Raw genomic sequence first — 21,407 nt, forward strand, 5'->3', positions numbered from 1 at the left:
TGTGTGTTTACATGCATATAACGGAGCGACAGGTGTTGCGCGGCGGGGCGGCGGGGGGGGGGGGGGGGGGGGGCTGCAAAAATCTGCGCCATAGATCTGCGCTATCAGTTCAGTGCGAATTGCGTGACGAGCATGGGTTGAGGTAAGCACAACAATAACAAGGTCGAGCCTAGGAGATTTGTTGATCAGGAAGTGTTCCTCGGTTTTAATTAATTGAGCCTTTTTGTTTATTGATTAGTGTAGAAAAAAGAGGCCAGATATATTACGCGTCGTTATGTGTTTGTGGGTTAAAAAATTGCAGGTGTATAGTGCAGATAATTGTCAATGCTTTACGGTGAATGCGGTGTTGGATGTCCCGCCTAGTGATCAGCAGCCGGGGTTACCTGAGTGACACTTGTTGCACCATAAATGTTATCGATCCAACGGAAGATGAAGGAATTAGCATTTATAACACGCATGTTTTTAGCAAACAGCTGTTCTTATTATGATTATTTTTGTGTGTTTTTTCAAGTTTATTTTAATCATAACAACTACAGCGTACATTCATGTTATTTTATCGGATCCATCGCGATAAATATATTTACTACTATATAACATAAGATATTCTCATTCAATCTTTTGCTTGTTTACACTTGTTGTAAGTAATAAATTAATTTATAGTTAATATTGGCAGTATATAATGTGTATTCTGGAGTTTACATCTACAGTCAATACCTGAGTATACTGTTTATAATCTTGATTTCGCAGCTTCTTTCAAGGTTTTTTTTTGTCCGTTTCTTTTGCTTTAAATTTCAAATCGGCGTATAAACACATCTTCATAAAATATCAGCGACTATAACAAATTATACAAGTCTATCATTATACTACTATATTATACGTACCTATGGAAGGAATTTGAAATGTGTATAATGTTGCACGTAAATTGATTAGAAAATCTGGAATCTTAATTATCCTTTGAATACAGGTATACGTACCCTGCATTTGAATTATACATATTCACTACACTTTATTGGTATATTGTATATTATATAAAACAACGATTACTTTATCATGTGTAAATTTGCTTCTAAAATCTCTAATACAAGCGCGTTGTCGTTGTTCTCTCTCTTATATTTATTTTACCTCGACTTTCTCCCCGTCTTTCAGAGAGCAAAAATACGGATCCGCCTTAGCCTCGTATGAATATACCTATTTTCTACGGATATCGGTGATAGAAATCTGGCCTGAAAACGCAGTTCATTAAATTATCTTGTCTTGGAACTTCTCAGTTGCCAGCGTTGTCGTACCAGGGGCGCATCCAGCTTTTAGGCGTCCTACTGCTGCCTCCGATTAATTCCCTGCCCAATACATTTCCAGGAATTTTATCAATGTTCGGTTTCCAAGTGGCGCGACTTCGCCCGCGAGAAGTAACCGGGTCGCGGTTCGCCTGTGCCGAATCGTTGTCCTGCAGGACAACGAAAGACTTGGGATCCTCCCTCCCAAAGCTCGGCGAGTAAGGCCTCTGACTCTTAGGGTTGTAGATTATACTTTCATTCTCTGACGGTAAAACCTCCGCTGGAACTACTCCAGGACCTGGATGTCTGTTACGGCCAAAACCACGCGGCTCGTCGTCCACGTTACAGACGTGCAGCCGGTACGTAGGACTCGGCGAGCGTCGTCGCAGGACCGACGGATCCGTCGCTTCAACGTGCGTCGTCGGACGCTGCAGGCCCAACGATCCTCTGAAAAAAGATATATATATATTAGACCTGTCCTTAAGAAGGGCAAAATCGAATTTTAATAGTCTTACCCACCAGATTGGTTCGTAATAATTCAAAAAAAATGTCAGAATTTTTAAACATTTTTCCCTCCATATTTACCCACCGCTAGGAAGCCTTACTTTTTCCCATAGGAAAAGCATGGATTTTTCGTGATTTTCAATCTTTTTTTTACCGCTGCCCTAATTATCAGCTAAAAAATCGTAAATTTTCAGAAAACGTTGACAGTTATGTTACCTTTTTGACGAATTTTTTGGAATTCGATAAAAGCATTTTTGGGCTAAATCAATCACATCTTTATTCTCTGTATGTTGCGAAAAAGGCGGAAAAAAGCAAAAAAAGTCGAAGAACGTCGTTTTGAGAGCTAAAAATAGGAGGAATAAAATGGCAGAGGTTACAAAAAATAGGAAACTTTTCGCTGAAGATGGTAAATTCTCAGAAATAGCTAAAAATAGAACAAAAGTCGAAAAGTATTGTTACAAAGCGGAAAATTAAGAGAGGAAAAGGATTTATTTTGTGACGAAGCTCTCCTTTTAAAGTTTCGAGATAGACTGTTTTTACAATAATGTTGGTTGACGCAGCAACCTTATTCTTTTGAAAGATATAAGAGGTTTATAAACGTCTTTTATCTATGATGACTACTAGATCATTAAAAAGGGGACAAAACGGGTGATTTCACCCTTTGTAACAGTATCTTTCAGAGGTGTAAATATAGAAGTTCTGTTCTATTATTCTATAATAATAAAAAAATGTGTGAAGACTCAACCGATTTTAACTTCTATATTTATACCTCTCAAAGATACTTTTCGACTTTTGTTCTATTTTTAGCTATTTCTGAGAATTTACCATCTTCAGCGAAAAGTTTCCTATTTTTTGTAACCTCTGCCATTTTATCCCTCCTATTTTTAGCTCTCAAAACGACGTTCTTCGACTTTTTTTGCTTTTTTCCGTCTTTTTCACAACATACAGAGAATAAAGATGTGATTGATCTAGCCCAATAATGCTTGTATCGAATTCCAAAAAATTCGTCAAAAAGGTAACATAACTGTCAACGTTTTCTGAGAATTTACGATTTTTTAGCTGATAATTAGGGCAGCGGTAAAAAGAAGATTAAAAATCACGAAAAATCCATGCTTTTCCTATGGGAAAAAGTAAGGCTTCCTAGCGGTGGGTAAATATGGACGGAAAAATTTTTAGAAATTCTGACATTTTTTTTGAATTATTACGAACCAATTTGGGGGGTAAGACCATTAAAATTCGATTTTGCCCTTCTTAAGGACAGGTCTAATATAAATATATATATATATATATATATACATATAGGAAGAGCTACGGAGTTGCGATAGTGGGAAATTGGTAGAGAAATGACTTTTTCGCGCATTTTAGTATAATTATTGACGAATCGGCCGGACCATCTGATGATGAATAAAAAATTCGGAAGAGAGAAAAGAACGTTTAGAAAATTTCGAGCAAATATGTTATTTGTGCCAATAATAGAGAACACGAATGAAACTAACATTGAATCAGTTCGAAAATAGCAGAGTTTAATCGTTCCAAACGTTCTCACTAGGGTGCTTTTTTTTGGACTATTTTTTTTTTTTTCGGTCCCATCGTGAAATTTTGTTGGAAATACAACAAAAAAAATTCCCTGAAAGATTGAGCCCTTAATATTAATATTAAGTGCTCGCCCAAGGCATGTAAAGATTTCCCGCTTAAAATACACGTAAACTTTATTTTTTTTCTTTGAAACATCTACAGTTCAGAGGCATTTTATGGTATAGTCTATGGCGTCAGTAGGTTTTCTTCGGAATGAAATGCTCTACAAAAGTGCTCATTGCGGTGAAGTCGTAACTCACACCGGCGAAGTCGTACGGGCCACCCAAACCCAATTTTTTCATGAAATTCTTGTTTTTTTGCCCCTATCTCGTAAATGACAAGAGCTACAAAAAAAAAAAAATATTCGACAATCAATAATTCGACAATTTAACTCAATAATTCATGAAAATTCCATACTTCCTCACCTTAAAAGCCCAATGTCTCAATAAATATCGATGTTAGCAATTTGGTTTTCTGGAACTTTTTTGTAGGAAATTAAATTTCCTACAAATTTGTTGAATATTTTTTTTTTTTGTAGCTCTTGTTATTTACGAGATACGGGCAAAAAGACAAGAATTTCATGAAAAAATTGGGTTTGGGTGGCCCGTACGACTTCGCCGGTGTGAGTTACGACTTCACCGCAATGAGCACTTTTGTAGAGCATTTCATTCCGAAGAAAACCTACCGACGTCCTAGACTGTACCGTAAAATGCCTCTGAACTGTAGATGTTTTAAAGAAAAAAATTAAAGTTTACGTGTATTTTAAGCGGGAAATCTTTACATGCCTTGGGCGAGCACTTAATATTAATATTAAGGGCTCAATCTTTCAGGGAATTTTTTTTGTTGTATTTCCAACAAAATTTCACGATGGGACCGAAAAAAAAAATAGTCCAAAAAAAAGCACCCTAGTTCTCACTGTAAAATATTACATAATATGGTTGGTGTATATGGTTATCTTGTAGTTATTCGAATTTCCTTTGTCAGACTAATCTAATTCTATCATATATAATACATGAGATTTTTTTAAAAGATTTGTCCTCCTTTGCTAACTTTTGATTCAGACGTTCTGGCCGATTCATACTACGAAATCGTTGAAAATATTTCAGGTGAACAATATTAGTAACATCATAGACTGCGAATTTTTACCTCCGACTGCCAGACGGTGGTTTTCCAACGAGGCTGTCCTCATGGACCCTCGTCTGCAATATCTGGAAGGCGTCTTGGTCGTCTCCGGGATTCGGACGGCCGAAATTCTCGGTGTTGTTATTGTTGGTCCAATAATTGTCCCTACGCCTCGACTCGCTGGAGCTTCTTTCGCGTCTGCGATGCATCCTGGGCTCTCCCATCGGCAAGTGGTGATTCCTTTGGGTGCAGTAGGCGTTCCGATACTCGGGCTGCAAGTCGATGCTACCCTCGAGCTGCAAGTGGGCCGGCATTTTGACCGACTCGACCCGCGGAATATTTCCGTACGGAACGTACTGCGACCGCACTTCGGTCGTAGCCTCGAACAACTTTTGGCGGAAATTCTCATCTCTACGGATTAACAAAAAAAAAAAAACTCTGTAGCTTCTCTTACTGCATTATACAAATATTCAATTTACACCAGTTGATCCGGTTATATGCGGCAATTTCTAACGAGCGCCGATTGGGAGAATCGTTTTGTAATTGTCAGTGCAGATGTTCTACCGGTAATAATGGTTTTTCATCAATTTTACTAGACAAGCTCGAACCTTGCGTCGTTCCGCGGTCTCGACGATCGGTTTCCGCTACCCGAATTCCGCGCTGTTCTCTCAACGCTGTCGATCAGACCGCTGTTTCTACCCGAGGGCCGCAACGCTAACGGCGGTTTCCGGTAAACCGGCGAGTCCTTGGAGAAGTCTAAATACTTGGACTTGTACTCGGGGTCCATGTCGATTTTCGTGCTGAATTTTGCACGCGTCGGTGACGACGACGATATCTTAGAACCGTCCGATCTACCGATCTCGTCGTCAGGCTTCATCAGCCTCGGACGCTCTCTTGGGAAATCCTGATATGTAGGACAATGGGTGAGTAGAAGAATCGAGAGGGTTTTATCGAGGACCGAATTTTTCCAATCTTACCTTGAAGGCATCCCTGTACTCCGGAATCTCGAGAGGCGGTCCTTTCGATTCGTTCATATCCGCGGCAAAGCGTTCAATCTTGTCCGTATTGGTCAAATCCTCCACGTCATCTTCGTCATCCGTGTCTAGCTTTCGGTTTTCTTCGCCGTTCAAATTCGCCTCGCCGACTGATCGCGGGTTGACGAATTGTTCCGACGTCTCGGTCGTATTGTAAAAATTACCCTCGGTCGTCAGATGCGTTTCCGGTTTCTTCAAAGAACGTTTCCCTGCGAAAATTTCAACACATTAACAATATACGTAACAGAAAATATTAATTATTTCGAAAATAATCCATATGTACGAATGATAATTTTTTTCTCATTCACCGCTCAGATTGTGATTCCTGAATACGTCCTTGTATTCCGGAATGTGGCGAGACTCTCCCTCCATTTTCAAGTTTGCGCTCTGCCTGAGTATTTCTGGTCTTCTCGCACCGACGAACGGCACGTATTTCTCGTGGTTTTCGGTCGAAGTTTCGAAGTCACCCTCCAGCCTGAGATGAGTCGGAAGTCTGGCCAGTTCCGGGCGACTCACGTTGAGCCATTCGATGAATTTCTCGCAATTCTCCGACATCATACTCATGTCACCTTCCATCTTCAGGGACGTCGGTCGCCGCGCCAATTCCGCGCGGTGAACACCCTCGTGGGCAACGTAGCACGACTGTTCCGTGTCGGCGATGAATTTTCCCTCGTGTTTCAGACTAGTGCCCCTGGATTAAGATAAGAGTAGTAATTTATCTGTCTCTATTTGTTTCGCAAAAATGAGAAAATACTACAACGATAACAACGCCAAGAACGCGACCTTTGAGTCACCCTGAAGAATAAATTCCTTTTTTGGATTTTCCCGCGACGAGCTATGATTTATGGGGCAAAAATTCATAATTCGTATGGCCCCAGGGTGCAGAGGTATTTCGTGCAAGGCACCGCGCTTTCCGAGTATAATTCCGAGAGAAGCGTCTGATCGATTTATTTCTACGACGTTGCGTACTCCGGAATTTAAGATTACACGATTATATATTTCGAAGGGATCAATTGCGGCTCTGAACAGCAGAAACGCGTAATTCTAATCGTCTCGCAACGGTCGAGTCGCTTCTTTATTTCTGCCATTCCGTGAGGGTAAAAAATTTTTCGGTTTATTTCATTGCAGGATTTTAACTGTGACTCATTATTTACGGCGTATTCTTTTTCCACCCAAGAAATCTATACATTCACTCAAATTTTCATCCTTTTGTTACAGAGATTTCATTAATTGGAGTTCACAGACTTGTTTTTCTTCTTCGCTAAAGAATACGTCTGTTGGATAATACGCTGCAGAACTGATTTTTCATCCTTTGACCTAGAATTAAAGTGATGAACATGATCGCACCTCCGTAAAAGCGGTGGCCGACCTGGAGCGTTCAAATGAGGTACAAATCGCGAACTTTCAGTTTTCATTTCCATAACTTCTTGAGCGTCAGCAACCTCCGGATTGCACGCCGGTTCCTTGCTCCTTTCTTCCGCCTTGATTATCGCTCGTTCCGTCAGGAGACTCGGATCATCGTGATGATTGAGTGAATCAGGAACAAATCCCGCGGCGGCACGCTCCTGCAATCCATGAAACTTTAGATTATAAATGTTGCACGATTTCAAAGAAGTCTGCGGAGCTTCGGATTATCTATAATTGGTTTAGGAATGCGTGCTGAAATGTGGAATAGAGCAGAATATAGAATTCGGGCTAAGCGATCGGTCGATTTTCGATTTCAGTTCGTTTATAATTCAGAGCGATGAATATTGGAAGGTGGAAATTGATCAATATTTTTCTTTCTCGCAGCTGTACAGCCTTTATTTTGAACATCCGTTTTGTTATTTTTACGTTCTTTATTCGCCTTCATTGTATAAGCTCGGATTTAAGGAATCAATATTCTTCAAAAGACGCACGAGATACTAAGCGTACTTTTCCACACCGCCAGAGCCACGCAATGTAGAATGGATAAGAACCCTGTAGACGAGGCTTCACAAAGCGTGATTGATTGCAAAATTTATTCGTACCAAGAACTACGAAATTGCGCAAAAGGCAAAATGAAAATGAAAAATCATTAATTCATTACCGACGGTGATTGTACCAGTTACCTTCCAGATGTCCTCGCTACTAGCACGGAACGCCCTGCGATACTCGGTGATGAGATTCCCGAGGGAGCCTTCCGCCCTGCAGAGGCTGTCTTTGGGCCGACCCTGGACCCGTCTTCGGCGATAACGAGCGAGCTCGTCCACCGTCAGACTCTGTGGGAATGGCCATCGCTCTTTGCCTTTGCCTCGCGCTATCTCAGAGTCGGAGGAAGACTTGCCCAACCCGCAGAGCTGCCGTCGTCTAGAATTATTGCACAAGAAGGTAAACAGGCGGGACGGTGTTGAAATTCCGAATTTTAAAAGTTCGAAAATTGAAGTAAAGAAATCAGATTTTGACGAAACATCAAAATTTCGAATGGTCCAACACTCGGCGCTCAAAGTTCCGAAAGTGCAGAGTTCTGAAATGACAAAATGCTGAAGGACGTAACTCCGACAAGTCAAAGTTCGAAAAGTGCGAAAATTAGAAAATTTAAAAATCTAAATCATAGAAATTCCGAATGATCGAAAATCTTCAGTTCTGTGAATTTCTGGTTTGGTGAAATTTCATTGCTTTGAACTTTCTTTGTTTTGGATTTTGAATATTTTTTTAGATTTTTTACACCTGGTCGTTGAGTAAACTACGCTGTATAAGTATATTTTCATGTCCCGAACTTTACTCTATCGAAACTTTATTTTTTAGAACCTTGGTCTATCGTAACTTGAGTTTTCGGAACTTTGAGCCGTCGAGTTTCCAACCATTCGAAACTTTGTTGTTTCGTAAAAGTTTGATTTCTTTACTTCACGTTTAGCCACCAAATTATTCGGAACTAGGAGCTTTCGGAAATTTTTAAATTCAGAATTTCATACCCCGCCCCAAACAGGCAGCTAAATGTATAAGATTAGGAGAAAGTTTTGTTGCAGAGTTTCGTTCGGGAAGATTGAAAATAATTGAGTTGGACGAAGGAGTTGCTTAGAGAAGCTGTTTTTTCAATTGTTTTTCGCAAAATCCAATGTAATCTGTATACCTTGACGCACTCTTAGGCTTTATCTTTAATTTCCTCTAAATATACTCATATATACTCACATTCAAAAACAATATTGAATCGTTTTCACCATTCATCGCTAGCTTGCAGTGAGTCTAAATTTAATTTTGCGAATAAAAATGACAAAAATAACTTACGAAAAGGGAGAGAAATATATGGAAATAGATTCCAAAGAAGCGAAGTCTCGCGACCGCGTTACCAAAAGCTGCAGGATGCCGACGGCAGAAATCGCGTGTTAAAAACTCGCAAAAGGCATGCTGCGGGCCGGGCCGAGAGTTCGAAACAAACTGAGCACGACTGCAGGGAGGATAATGGGCGTCGGGAGGAAGGTACATGCCGTCACAGGCATCTCCGCATACGGGGAACATCGATTTAGAACACGAGGAGAAATAAAATCCGGTTTATGCGGTATAATGGATTCCCGACACGGAAGCAATCGAATTAAGAGGCAATCCAGAAAGTGGACCAAAAATACACCGGTGCCAATCACGTTTCGGGCAATTAATTATTCGACGAGCCGCCATCCTGCCTTTTATCTTCGTCCGTATGTAAAGCGCTTTTCGCTTTACTCCTAATCCGTGGATGATCGCTCATCTTTACCGGATCACGCGATGATCGGCTCAGCTCTAATATACCCACTTAGCGGTATTAAACGCATAATTTAACTGCCTCGTTGATGTAATCTGCCAAGTTTTATCATCAATACAGATAGAATGATACAAACCTCAGAGATTTTTTCTTCTCGATACCCGAAACATCGCAGAAGGTTTACATTTTCCTTTTAATCTTCATTTCTGATGGACAGCTTGTAGGTATAAATTGAGTATTCCAGATAATACAGTGATTTTGTATCGTAGATGTTTTTGAGCAGTTCTATACTAATAATAAATTTGATCGACGTAAGACCGGCAGTTAATGCAATTACAGTACGTAAAAATTATTTCCTGGTTCGAATTTCAAATGGTTTGAATATCAGGCGCCGTAGCGCAGCGGTCAGTGCTGCCAGTCGTTTAAACTAATACGACATAAACTATGCATGATGTAGATGGGCTTTGGTAAACGCTCGCGCAGGACCAGTATTAAACAACGCCTACCGCTCTGTTGCACTGCGGTTCATCGATAATCTTCGTGTAAAAAAATAGCGGGAAATATATGAATATATAGATTGTCGCATGCGAAGGTAACTCAACGGCGCGTGAGCCAACCTGAGTAAACAGCATGTGACGAGTGGGTAATAACAGTTTCTTTTTTTAAGTTTGATTATCACTGTAGATACGTGGTGAATATGGCATTAACTCTCTAGTACGATGAACGTGTATTTTTACAATACTTTCGATGCTCTAGAATGGTTTTTTTCATCAAAACTATGTTCACGCGGTGAATTCTATAACGAATTACGAGCGTTAACGGCATGTGGAATACTTAGTGCCTCTTACATATCGGGGATGTAGCTCAGTGGTAGAGCGTTCGCTTTGCATGTGAAAGGCCCCGGGTTCGATCCCCGGCATCTCCAGTTTTTTGCGGCTCCATATAGTTCAACTGTAACGTGATTGAAGATCGGGGATGTTTTTTTTTTCGTTACCTTTTGGTGGGCTGATCCTTTTTCTTGGTCTCGCCCATCGCATTGTTGCCCCTGATGCAGTTTTACTCGACTGCACCTTGTAGGATAAACCTTTTACAGGAATCAACGAATTGCGTACCGCACGAATCTAAGACACGGAACGCGTCTGGTATCGGCCGACCTCATAGCGTGACTGGGGCACCAGGAGCCATTAGAACCTGCAGAATACATGTATAAGTTGCGCAGTGGCGAAGGTGGAGGAGCGTGCGTTATGTATATCCCCGAGTCTTTCGAGGAATGGCAAAATACTCCTGCCTCTTGACATGCACCCTGTGTATTTACGGCGGCGGAAACACAGGCGGGGGACTTCGCGATCGTCCTTGACCCACAATTTATACTTTCGCCGACACACTTATGAAAAATTTATCTTGATTTCGCGAAGAATCACACCTATTAGAAGAGGCTTTAAATCAAGTCACGACGTTTCATGTAAATATTTTAAATTTACATGGATGCCATTTTTACGAATGAATTATCAAACGTATTCCAAAGTTCGACTATCCGATTGTCAATTGCACCATCGGTTTTCCAGCAGCAAATTTTCATCCGTCAAGAACTAATTAGCTTCCAAAAAAAAAATTTTTATCAATACAGTCATAATTAATGGCATTACAGCTCATTTGTAATGTAACGCCGCATATTGTTGACCGCGATACCGGACGAGTCCTCGTTTGCTATATCAAGTTTGGCCTATAAATCATCGCCTTAAGCGGACTAATTGTAAGTAGGTTACACACTAAATTTAAACGGGGCTATCTCCTTCATCAACTAATCCTAGACGCAATTCTGTAACTGTGGTCAAGGCGTTTTTTACGTTGCGTATTGATGCACGCAACTCGAGCGTTCTTTGAATGAAGGCGCGTCTCTCGACATGCCGCTCTTCTCGCCAAACTACAATTATTATCTAAGAAGATCTCTACTAAGTCTTGTGGTGAAAATATTGTGCAGTACTCATTTTCGGTACGATGATTCAATAGAGCATCGTTTACTCTAAATTTTGAGAGATATTGAATTATCCACATTGCCAAAAAAATGAATATCGAGTTACCAACAGATACAAAAATAGCCGGCCAGTATCAATTCTGCATTGCCGACGTGCGTGACTGATTTATCGACCATATTTTCTGTCAATCTACCGACCAGATTTCAATTACCGACTATTTGATAGCTAACAGCTGTGCGTCGCGATATTTTTAATCTGTCTGCTTTGTAAATATTTCCTCGATGTGAACTTGAAAAGCTCAGAAGCGAATCAATTCCAGTACAATTAACTAATTTTAGTTTACGCTGGGCTGAGCAATGACTGTGAATCACATTGTGATAGGTACGTATCACCGGCAAGAATTTATTTTCTACAAAATTATGTAATATAACCTAAATGGAACTTCGAAATCAAGTATCATTTCAAAAGTATGTACGATACATCTTTTTATTGTATACGAAATTTTCGTAGTAGCTGTAAAATTATATCGATTTTCAAGAATTAGTCTCATATGTTTACTTATGAATTAAAATTTAAATGTTATTCATTTCTTCTCATATACATTTAATTTGCGAACTTGAAATTTCGTTAATATGAAATTGGAATTTAATGAAAGAACGACGTTCGTTGCAACGAACAACGAGATCAATCTTACGCCTTTTCTACGAATTATTCTAGGTGGTGGAACGGGGTTCATAGGAACTGCATTGGTCAATGCTTTTAAACAGCGAGGCTTCTGTCCAATTATAATATCTCGTATGCCAGGACCGTTTCGCATGTCTTGGGTAAGACTTGTTCAATTTTTATCGCTACTGAACTCCAAGTTTCCCTGGTAAAACGGTCCAATTCGAGAAACAGATTGTACCATATTTGCAATATTTGTTTTTCAGCATGATCTTGAGCGTGATGGTCTACCAAAGAATACGACTGCAGTGGTGAATGTTGCAGGACAGAATATTCTTGATCCAACCCAAAGGTGGACTCCTGGATTCAAGCAAAATATATGGAACAGCAGAGTTGAAACTACGAAGTTACTGGCTCGGGCCGTCACTGCCTGTCCTCCCAAAGTCTTTGTCACAATATCTGGCGTCGCTTATTATCCACCCGACGAAAAGGAATACAACGAAGAAAGCATCTGCAACAAGTACGATTTTTTATCAGGTCAGGACAATAGGATCTTCAAACTAGTTGGCTTCGTAACATTTGACAATTGAATGTTTGCCCTGAATTAGATAATTTGTTCGACTCATTGTCTGTTAGTTGGTCAGAAATCATTTCATATATTATCCAATTTTCACGAACATTAGTTTTAAGAATTCTTTCAAGTTTGAGGTTAAAAAGAAATAAAATGCAAATCCAGTATTTAGACTACAAATACGGATGATTTTAATTTCACAGTTAAAGTCCCTTGTTCGTTCATCTTCGCCTCATGCGCAATGCGCACCTCATTTTGTACACTCCTTGTCATCATTAATGAAATTTCTGGATTACTGGCTGCAGCCATCACTCTTCCCACTCATTAAACCTCAGACTGAGGATATTGATGGACTTATGGATACAGATTTGGCTGCATTTTAGCTGAATTCTTCAACAGGTGACTAAAATTATACGTCATTGGAAGTAGCTACCAAGTAGTTACTTTGTTGCGAAATCAGCACACAACTATTTTAGATGCAACGTATCCTTATTTCTCTGACTTTATTCGCAGTCAAATCGGTGTCCGTGCTTCTATAGGTATTCCCTCCAGATCTGATGACTAGATTATCAATCCTGTTATTAAAATTATAACGACTATTTGTTTGTTGCCAGAACTCTGTCACGAGTGGGAAGACGCGGCTAAACTGCCAAAGGACCTAAACGTGCGACAGGCCATAATTCGATCAGGTGTCGTGCTCGGTAGAACGGGAGGAATGATCAAACAGATATTTATCCCGTTTTATGTAGGACTAGGTGGTCCCATTGGCAGTGGAAAGCAGCCCATGCCTTGGATACACATCGATGATATTTCTAACATTTTCGTAAATGTTGTGGAAAACGATAATGTATCCGGTATATTCAATGGAGTTGCGCCTCAGGTATATTTCATCTAATAGTCCCATATTGTGCGTCTCCGGAAATGCGATTGCTTCTTCGAAGGTAGCTAGAATTAATCTGTATGTATTTCTTGCTTAGGTTGTGACCAACAAAGAATTCACAGACGCTTTCGCTTCTGCACTTTGGAGGCCGGCTAAAATCCCAGTTCCTGAATTTGCTCTAGCGCTTGCATTTAACAGAGAAAGGGCGAAGGTACGACATTTGATATTTTTTCGATATTCTTTACTAAAATAAATTATGGAATAAAACAATATTATTACCATGAATTTTTAACAGATCATGACGGAAGGACAAAAAGTTATCCCAAAACGGGTCTTGGAGTCGGGATTCAAATACAAGTATCCAACGATCGATTTGGCCTGCAATGATATTGCAAAATGGTGATGAAGCACTCGACAGTTCTGACCGAAGGAATATCGAATCGAATTATCAGTCATAAAGTGCTAGCATAGTCTGTGGAAGAATTTCGATGTTCCAGTCATCTTTGTACTTATAGAAGCATTCTTTGTTTTGATAGAAATGCAAAATATACGCATATATAATCACCTGTTACGAAGATCTTATGTCAGTTGTGAAAATTTGAAACAGGTTTGCTTACGGAACACATTATATCACAGTCAGTTACTTATCTTTACAATTAAAATTCTGGCAGAGAACTCGCTGTTATTATCATGTTTGGCTTTTTCCGCGCATAACCAATCCAGCTCTTACTCATACAGTGTTTAGAGAGATGGCAAAAAGATATGGATCATCGACGTGGGATCCGCGAATTAGTGATGAGAACGAGTGTGAATGAAACAAAAGTGATGTTGAGATGGAGAGAGATAATGAATACCGATAATTGAGATTTTTATTGGTTTCGATGAGGCGATACAAACCGTATCGCAAGAGAACGTTACAGAGAGAGAGAACACATAGATTATACACATACATGATTTCGAGACAGTAGACAATACATGAGATACAGCTGATAGGTTTTGAGTCGCGACACGGGCAAGCGGCGAGATTTGACGCAGAGACGGCAAGTAAACATTGCACGCGAGTGTGCGTACATGTGCGAGGACGATTTTGAGTGTCGCGAGACACACATTTAACTATTCGATACTTTGCCGAAACATACCGCCCGCTTCGTTTTAAGACAGCGGATTTCGTTTTAACGGTCACAACGCGAACGAGACCGTCGGTTCCCGGATGCACTTCGATCACTCTCGCGAGGGGCCACACAGATGGAGGTAGATTTTCGTTTTTTACGAGAAGGATGGATCCGATTTTGATATTCCCGTGATAAGTCTGCCATTTCGAGAGGTTTTGGAAGGACTGAAGATACTCCGTACTCCACCGTTTCCAAAAATGCTCCAGCATTTGACGCGAGTGTTGCCAGTGCGATAGCCGTTGATCTGGCACCTCGATGAGTGACGGCTCAGGAATTGTGTTTAATGCTGAGCCGACGAGAAAGTATCCTGGAGTCAAGGCACTTGGATCCCGTGGATCGTCCGAGATAGCGCAAAGAGGTCGAGAGTTGAGCGTGGCTTCTACTTGCGTGAGGAACGTCGCGAATTGCTCGAACGTTTGAGTAGCTTCTCCGATGACTCGTTTGAGGTGAAATTTGACCGATTTCACTCCGGCTTCCCATTTTCCACCGAAATGAGGCGCGGAGGGAGGATTGAACCGCCACTGGGTTCCGTGTGATGCGAGGATGTTTGCGATTTCTGAGAACTTCTTTGACGATGCAGCGAGAAGACGGCGAAGTTCTGAGTCTGCGCCGACCAGATTCGTTCCACAATCGCTTGCGATTGAGGCACAAATTCCTCGTCGAGATGTGAAGTGTTTGTACGCCGCGATGAATGCCTCCGTCGTGTAGTCCGAAACTAGCTCGAGATGCACAGCCGAGGTCGTGAAGCAGATGAAGATTACGATATATCCCTTGCATGATTTTGCTCCTCTTCCGCGGGAGGCTCGAATCGAGAATGGACCAGCGTAGTCAACACCAGAGTGAAGAAACGGCCTTGATTGCGTGACTCGAGACTGAGGGAGTTGGCCCATCTGTTGGCTGCTGAGAGTGGCGCGATGACGCGCACAAGGAACGCAACGATGTATGAACATGCGGATCGGTACTCTTCCTCCCAGGATCCAGTACCGCTGTCGGATTGTGCCGAGAGTCAGTTGCGGACCTCCGTGGAGCGTCAACCGATGATGATGATCGATGATTAGTGTGGAGAACGATGATTCGCGAGGCAAGATGAACGGGTGCTTTTCGTCATACGAAAGCAATGAGTGATTCAGTCGATCACCGACTCTGAGGAATCCGTTCGAATCGATAAACGGCGTGAGTCGCGATAGTGGATGACTTCGAGTGAGACTTGAGCTTGTCTCGATTTGGCGAATTTCTTCTGCGAAGTACGCCTGCTGGGTCACCTTGGTCCAAAACAGTTGGGCGTCGCTCAATTCGAGAGTAGAGATCGGTCCGACAGTGATAGACGTGTTTACGTGATTCGATGTCGTCTTCGCGAGGAACCGATTTGCTGCGCGTTTACACAATGATGTGACTTTGAGGAGAGTCGATAGTTTTGAGTAGCGATCGACGAGATCCCAGATTTGTAGCGGCTTAGCTGTTGCGATGTGCGTCGACAGCCCTTTTCTTTCCTCGAGATGAATGTTTTCTTCCGGTCGCGGAGATAAGGATGGCCAATTGACAGAAGGCTTCGAGAGCCAGGATGGTCCGAAGGTCCAAAGTTCTGATTTTTGGAGTTGCTCCGGAGATGCACCACGAGACGCAAGATCAGCGGGGTTTTCAGAACCCGAGATGTGATACCAACGAGCGCGCGCGAACTCTTGGATTTCCGTTACGCGATTACGAACGAATTCCTTCCACCGCGATGGGTGGCTTTTGATCCACGCGAGCGCGACTGTGGAATCCGTCCACAGATAAACCGGGGTGTTTTCGAAATTAAGAGTCTTTTCCACATGACACATCAACCGGACGAGAAGATTCGCAGCACAGAGTTCGAGACGAGGAATTGTCACCTTCTTTAGCGGCGCTACTTTAGTTTTCGCGCACACTAGTGAAACGCGCACTTCGTGAGTGTTGATATACGTTCGCGCGTGGATCACTGCGCCTAATGCACTTTGAGAGGCGTCCGCGAAACCGTGGATCTCTATCCCGAGAGATGCTGAACTTAACCCGATCCATCGTGGGATGGTGATAGCTGAGATGCCTTGAAGATCTTGTAGAAACTCGATCCATCGCGAGGACAATGAAGCTGAGAGCGGCTCGTCCCAGTCAAAACCGAGTGCCCACAATTCCTGCATAAAGATTTTGGCTCTGATCGTGATCGGCGAGAGCCATCCGAGAGGATCAAAGAGCTGCGCGGTTTGTGAGAGAACTTTTCGTTTCGTGAAATTGTCCCGAGTTTGATGAATTTGCGGAGAGAACGCGAACGCGTCGATGTCTGGTCTCCACACAAGACCGAGAGCCCGAAAGAATGGACTTTGATCGAGATTCAGATGCATCGCGATCTCTTGATGGTTTCGAGAAATGTCAACGAGAGTTTCTGGGTGGCTTGAAGTCCACTTTTGAAGTTCAAAGCCGCCCGCCTTGAGCAATTGATTGAGTTCGTTGATTTTCTCGCGACCTTGATCAACGTCCTCTGCTCCTAAGAGGATTTCGTCGACGTACATGTTCTCGAGAATGACGTGGCTCGCAAAGGGATACTGCTTACCTTCGTCGTGAACGAGTTGATGAAGAACACGGATCGCGAGATACGGAGCGCTTGCAAGACCATACGTTACCGTAGTCAGTTGATATTCTTCAATCGGTAGCTCTGGTTCTTCCCTCCAGAGGATTCGCTGAAAATCTTGGTCATCATTGTGGACCAAAATTTGTCGGTACATCTTGACGATGTCTGATGAGAACGCGACTGGATATTGTCGCCAGCGTAAGAGAACGTCCGCGAGGTCGGTTTGCACTTTTGGACCGACGAGAAGATTGTCATTGAGAGAGAGTCCGAGGTTGGTTCTTCGAGACCCGTTGAACACGACACGCAACTTTGTTGTTGAACTGCTGTCGCGAACTACACCGTGATGGGGAAGATAAAACACGCGGGAATTGTCTTCAGGTATATTGATAGCGCGACGCATGTGCCCGAGTTGACGATATTCACGAAGGAAGCTCGAGTAAGCCTCCTTGAGTTTCGCGTCGCTACCGAACCGTTTCTCCAAACGAAGGAGCATTTGATGCGCGGGATTCCGCGAGTTGCCGAGCTCTACCGAATTGTCCTTGAACGGCAGCCGAACTACGTAACGACCGGACGCAGTTCGAGAAACCGTTTCGCGAAAGTGTTGCTCACAACGCTCTTCTTCGGAAGTTAGTGCCAAACGTTTCGACACTTCTTCCTGCTTCCAAAACTGCTGCACGAGATCGAGCAGTTCGTGATCGAGGGAGCATTGGAAACCTTGGACTGCGCCATACGAGGGGCTTGCTGCTTCCGCTGAAACGCAGCCGGAGAGGACCTAACCGAACTGAGTTTCTTGCGCGATTGGTGTTCCTGGTGATCCTCTTCGAACTCCTTGACTAATGATGTTGCTGTAGATGTCAGCTCCGAGAATTACGTCGATTTGACTGGGATGTGCAAAGCTTGGATCCGCGAGGTTGAGTCCTCGTAGATGAGGCCAGTCTTCGACGAGAAGTCGAAATGAGGGTAGATACGATGTGAGTCGTGGAAGCACGAGTGCCTCCACCTGACACGAGAACGAGGTGTGAGTACGAGATTTGAGTTGCAATGTCGCGATGCCGCGAGTCACTGCCGATTGATGAGCTCCGACGCCAATGATCGGTATCGTTGCTTGATGCCTACGTAATCGCAATTGTTGCGCTAGCGACTCCGTGACGAATGAACTTTCGGATCCTTGACCGAGTAGAGCGCGAGCGATGATTCTTTCTCCAGTCTCCGGATTTGAAGCGATCAATTGCACTGTGGCGAGAAGAACTGGAGAGCGCTTGATCATTGTAGGCTGAGCTGAGTGGTTGCTCACCTGAGAGGCGCTGTTCGAGATCGGTGCGTTCTGCACTGCAGGTTGCGCTACTGCGGCCTGTCCTTGAGATGTGCCGCGGTTGGCAGCTGTCGAGATTGAGGAAGAGTTTCGATGCAGCAAGGAATGATGTCGACCGTTGCACACGCGACACGTTTTGTTGGATCGACAGTCCTTCTGCTGAGGTGGACCGAGACAATTGAAGCAAAGCTTTTTCGCAGAAACCACTTCCCTTCTTTGATCCAGAGATTTGTCGCGAAAGGTCGAACAGAACGCGATGTAGTGGTTGCCTTTGCAACAAGCACACGACTGTTCCTTTGATTGCGCCGTATGTGACCTTGTCGTCTGAAGATTTGACCTTCCTTGCGATGAGTGCGGTTTCGACGTCGCGATTTGATTATGAGCATGAGCTTGCTCTACGGCTTCGAGGGTGTGGATGCGACCGATGAGAAACGCCTTGAGCTCCGCAAACGAGGGGGGCTCGAGTTTCTCGCTAACACTTTTCTCCCACTCTTCGAGAGATGCTGGGTCGAGCTTGCGAATCGTCATGTGCACGATGATGTGATCCCCTAATTTCTCGGGACCATCGAGAAGTTCGAGCGCGCCAAGAGCTTCGCAAGTGTTACTGTGCAAGCTCTTTAGTTCCGATGATGATTTTTTAGTGACACGAGGAATCGCGAAAAGTGTCGCGAGATGAGAATCAGTCAGAAGCCGCTTGTTTTCGTATCGTGAGACGAGAGTTTCCCAAGCTCGAGGGAAGTTTTCTGCGGTGAGGGAAATGTTTTTGATAAGTTGTAACGGTTCATCGGTCACACTGGTTTTGAGGTAGTGCAGCTTTTCCACTTCCGAAAGTTGCGAATTTTCGCGAACCATCGACGAAAAGAGGTCGTGAAACGGCTCCCATTCTGAGTAGCTGCCCGCGAAAGTGGGCAGTTCGATACGCGGTAACCGTTTTGATGATCCTCCTGCTGGTGCGTCTTGAGGAGCTGCTGCGGCTTGCGCGGTTGCTGCAGGCGCAGGCTTTAGCGATTCGAGAAGATCAAGCATCACTCCTTCGCTACTCAAGAAGTGCTCTTCACACAGTCCGTAATAATCTTTCGCGAAGTACGAAAGCTTTTTGATCGCGTCGAGTTGATCACCTTTTGCTGCGAACTTGATCTCGCTGATCTTTTCGTGATTATCTTGGAACTTATTCCAACTTGAATTTAAAGCATTAAGCCGCGACTTCACCTGCCAGTAAGTGATTTTTACCTCGCCGAGCTTGCGCAGGTTGTCGACGGCACGAGAGATGCGCCAAATGTAGTCGTTTTGACGTTCGATATGTTCTTCGATCGACATGTTGATGTACGAGAGGATTTAAACTCACGCGACGAACTGAGTTTTCACGAACGAGATACGCACTCAGTGATAACAGGGCGTCGCGATACACACTTCGAGAGATCGGTGTTGTTGACGCTCAGATCTTAGTCACGGTCACTACAGAGGACACCGCACGTTTGAATTTAACGGACGCGACTGATTTTGGTGATGTTTTTCACCGATAACGATATTGTTCACTTTGATTACGTGAACTTTCGCAACTTGATGCACACGCGATAGTTCCGTTTCACTCACTGGCTAATTCGTTTTCCCGCAAGTCGCAACGATTCGAAAGATTCGACTCGATTTGCGAATGATCCGATTCGATTCGCGACTGATCCGGCTCGAAGGACCAAAAAATGTTTAGAGAGATGGCAAAAAGATATGGATCATCGACGTGGGATCCGCGAATTAGTGATGAGAACGAGTGTGAATGAAACGAAAGTGATGTTGAGATGGAGAGAGATAATGAATACCGATAATTGAGATTTTTGTTGGTTCGATGAGGCGATACAAACCGTATCGCAAGAGAACGTTACAGAGAGAGAGAACACATAGATTATACACATACATGATTTCGAGACAGTAGACAATACATGAGATACAGCTGATAGGTTTTGAGTCGCGACACGGGCAAGCGGCGAGATTTGACGCAGAGACGGCAAGTAAACATTGCACGCGAGTGTGCGTACATGTGCGAGGACGATTTTGAGTGTCGCGAGACACACATTTAACTATTCGATACTTTGCCGAAACATACAGTATCATCAGTATTTCGTTCACGGCTGCAGGCGCGACTTTCTTCTTTTTTTGTCATCTGTCAAAATCAATCTTGAGCATTTGCATATAATTCTGGGGTTAATAAATTTTTGTAAATTATAAGACAAGGGTCCCCAAAATGTTTTTGACCACGAAGGCAAGGCTTAAAATTGACGATAATGAGAAACTACACATTTCTCGTCGGCCTGGTACAGCCGCCTGGCTGTTTCTCGGACGTAAGAAATGACAAAAACCTTGATAAAAGTTACATTTATTGATGTCAAAATTGTTTCCGAATTATCTCGAGTATTGAAATTTCTGTTTTAGTGTCTGTTCTTGTCTTTGTCGAACTTTGTCGTCGTCTCTCCGAAAATGTCTTTGTATCAACAGTGTTGATTTTTGGAGACATAATGTTTGTATTGGACACATTGGGAGATTGGGAGGATTTCGTCTTGGATAAAGTCGCAAATAAAGCGACATTCAGGCGGTCTAGTTGGAGCGATAAATTGTGCTTGGGTTCCGCTGGTGAAAAATCAGTAATTACAATGGAATTGAGCAAAATTCGACACGTTGGTGTTTCCATGACTTTGGGGCTGTTCGTTCTTTTAAAGAACGGTAAAACCACTTCTTTGTCAACGCGCGGGCTGCATCGGGAGGAAATTCAAACAATGCGTCGAGAAGTTCACAATTTTTTGAATCTAACCAGAATTGAATGTCTCGATAAACTGCCGCCGGATCATCACAATCGCTTGCTCATACCGTCAGACTCGGACGATGAAATCTTCGATACTGCTGGAAAAACGAAAAATTAACAGAATGTATAAAGATATGTTGGAGTGACTACAGTTGTGTGCATTTTAAAAAGATATTCAATCAAGTGCAAGACGATTTTTAGCATTAATGTTTAGTGCATATGTAACGACCGAAATTTTCAAGTCGATTTGCC

General features: G+C 42.9%; 3 protein-coding genes, 2 long non-coding RNA genes and 1 other non-coding gene across 6 annotated transcripts; 4 read left to right on the forward strand and 2 right to left on the reverse strand.

Annotated features, from left to right (window-relative positions):
* The first annotated feature begins 47 nt into the window (after positions 1 to 47).
* On the forward strand, positions 48 to 1,141 carry LOC138190910 (uncharacterized). Its single transcript, XR_011177002.1, has 2 exons — positions 48 to 142; positions 302 to 1,141. It is a non-coding gene; the product is annotated as an uncharacterized lncRNA (long non-coding RNA).
* On the reverse strand, positions 727 to 10,355 carry LOC124216122 (uncharacterized). The gene is made up of 8 exons (XM_046620275.2): positions 10,201 to 10,355; positions 7,600 to 7,837; positions 6,857 to 7,074; positions 5,818 to 6,200; positions 5,453 to 5,718; positions 5,084 to 5,379; positions 4,500 to 4,886; positions 727 to 1,721 (listed from the first exon to the last, which is right to left on the reverse strand). The coding sequence occupies exons 1-8, from the start codon at positions 10,236 to 10,238 to the stop codon at positions 1,265 to 1,267; spliced, it is 2,283 nt and encodes a 760-aa protein (XP_046476231.1). The 5' UTR covers positions 10,239 to 10,355; the 3' UTR covers positions 727 to 1,264.
* On the forward strand, positions 7,721 to 9,539 carry LOC124216125 (uncharacterized). Its single transcript, XR_006882534.2, has 2 exons — positions 7,721 to 7,858; positions 8,497 to 9,539. It is a non-coding gene; the product is annotated as an uncharacterized lncRNA (long non-coding RNA).
* TRNAA-UGC (transfer RNA alanine (anticodon UGC)) lies at positions 10,060 to 10,131 on the forward strand. Its single transcript has one exon. It is a non-coding gene; the product is annotated as a tRNA-Ala (tRNA).
* A 1,026-nt stretch (positions 10,356 to 11,381) lies between the features above and the next one.
* LOC124216124 (epimerase family protein SDR39U1) lies at positions 11,382 to 13,971 on the forward strand. The gene is made up of 6 exons (XM_046620280.2): positions 11,382 to 11,563; positions 11,900 to 12,006; positions 12,112 to 12,382; positions 13,031 to 13,296; positions 13,394 to 13,507; positions 13,592 to 13,971. The coding sequence occupies exons 1-6, from the start codon at positions 11,539 to 11,541 to the stop codon at positions 13,697 to 13,699; spliced, it is 891 nt and encodes a 296-aa protein (XP_046476236.1). The 5' UTR covers positions 11,382 to 11,538; the 3' UTR covers positions 13,700 to 13,971.
* LOC124217282 (uncharacterized) lies at positions 13,759 to 19,681 on the reverse strand. The gene is made up of 3 exons (XM_046622691.1): positions 17,830 to 19,681; positions 14,436 to 17,772; positions 13,759 to 13,768 (listed from the first exon to the last, which is right to left on the reverse strand). Exons 1-3 carry the CDS (start codon positions 19,679 to 19,681, stop codon positions 13,759 to 13,761), a joined length of 5,199 nt encoding a protein of 1,732 aa, XP_046478647.1.
* Between the last annotated feature and the right edge of the window lie 1,726 nt (positions 19,682 to 21,407).

The sequence above is a fragment of the Neodiprion pinetum genome, chromosome 4 (genome assembly GCF_021155775.2).
Source record: "Neodiprion pinetum isolate iyNeoPine1 chromosome 4, iyNeoPine1.2, whole genome shotgun sequence".
NCBI lineage: Eukaryota > Metazoa > Arthropoda > Insecta > Hymenoptera > Diprionidae > Neodiprion > Neodiprion pinetum.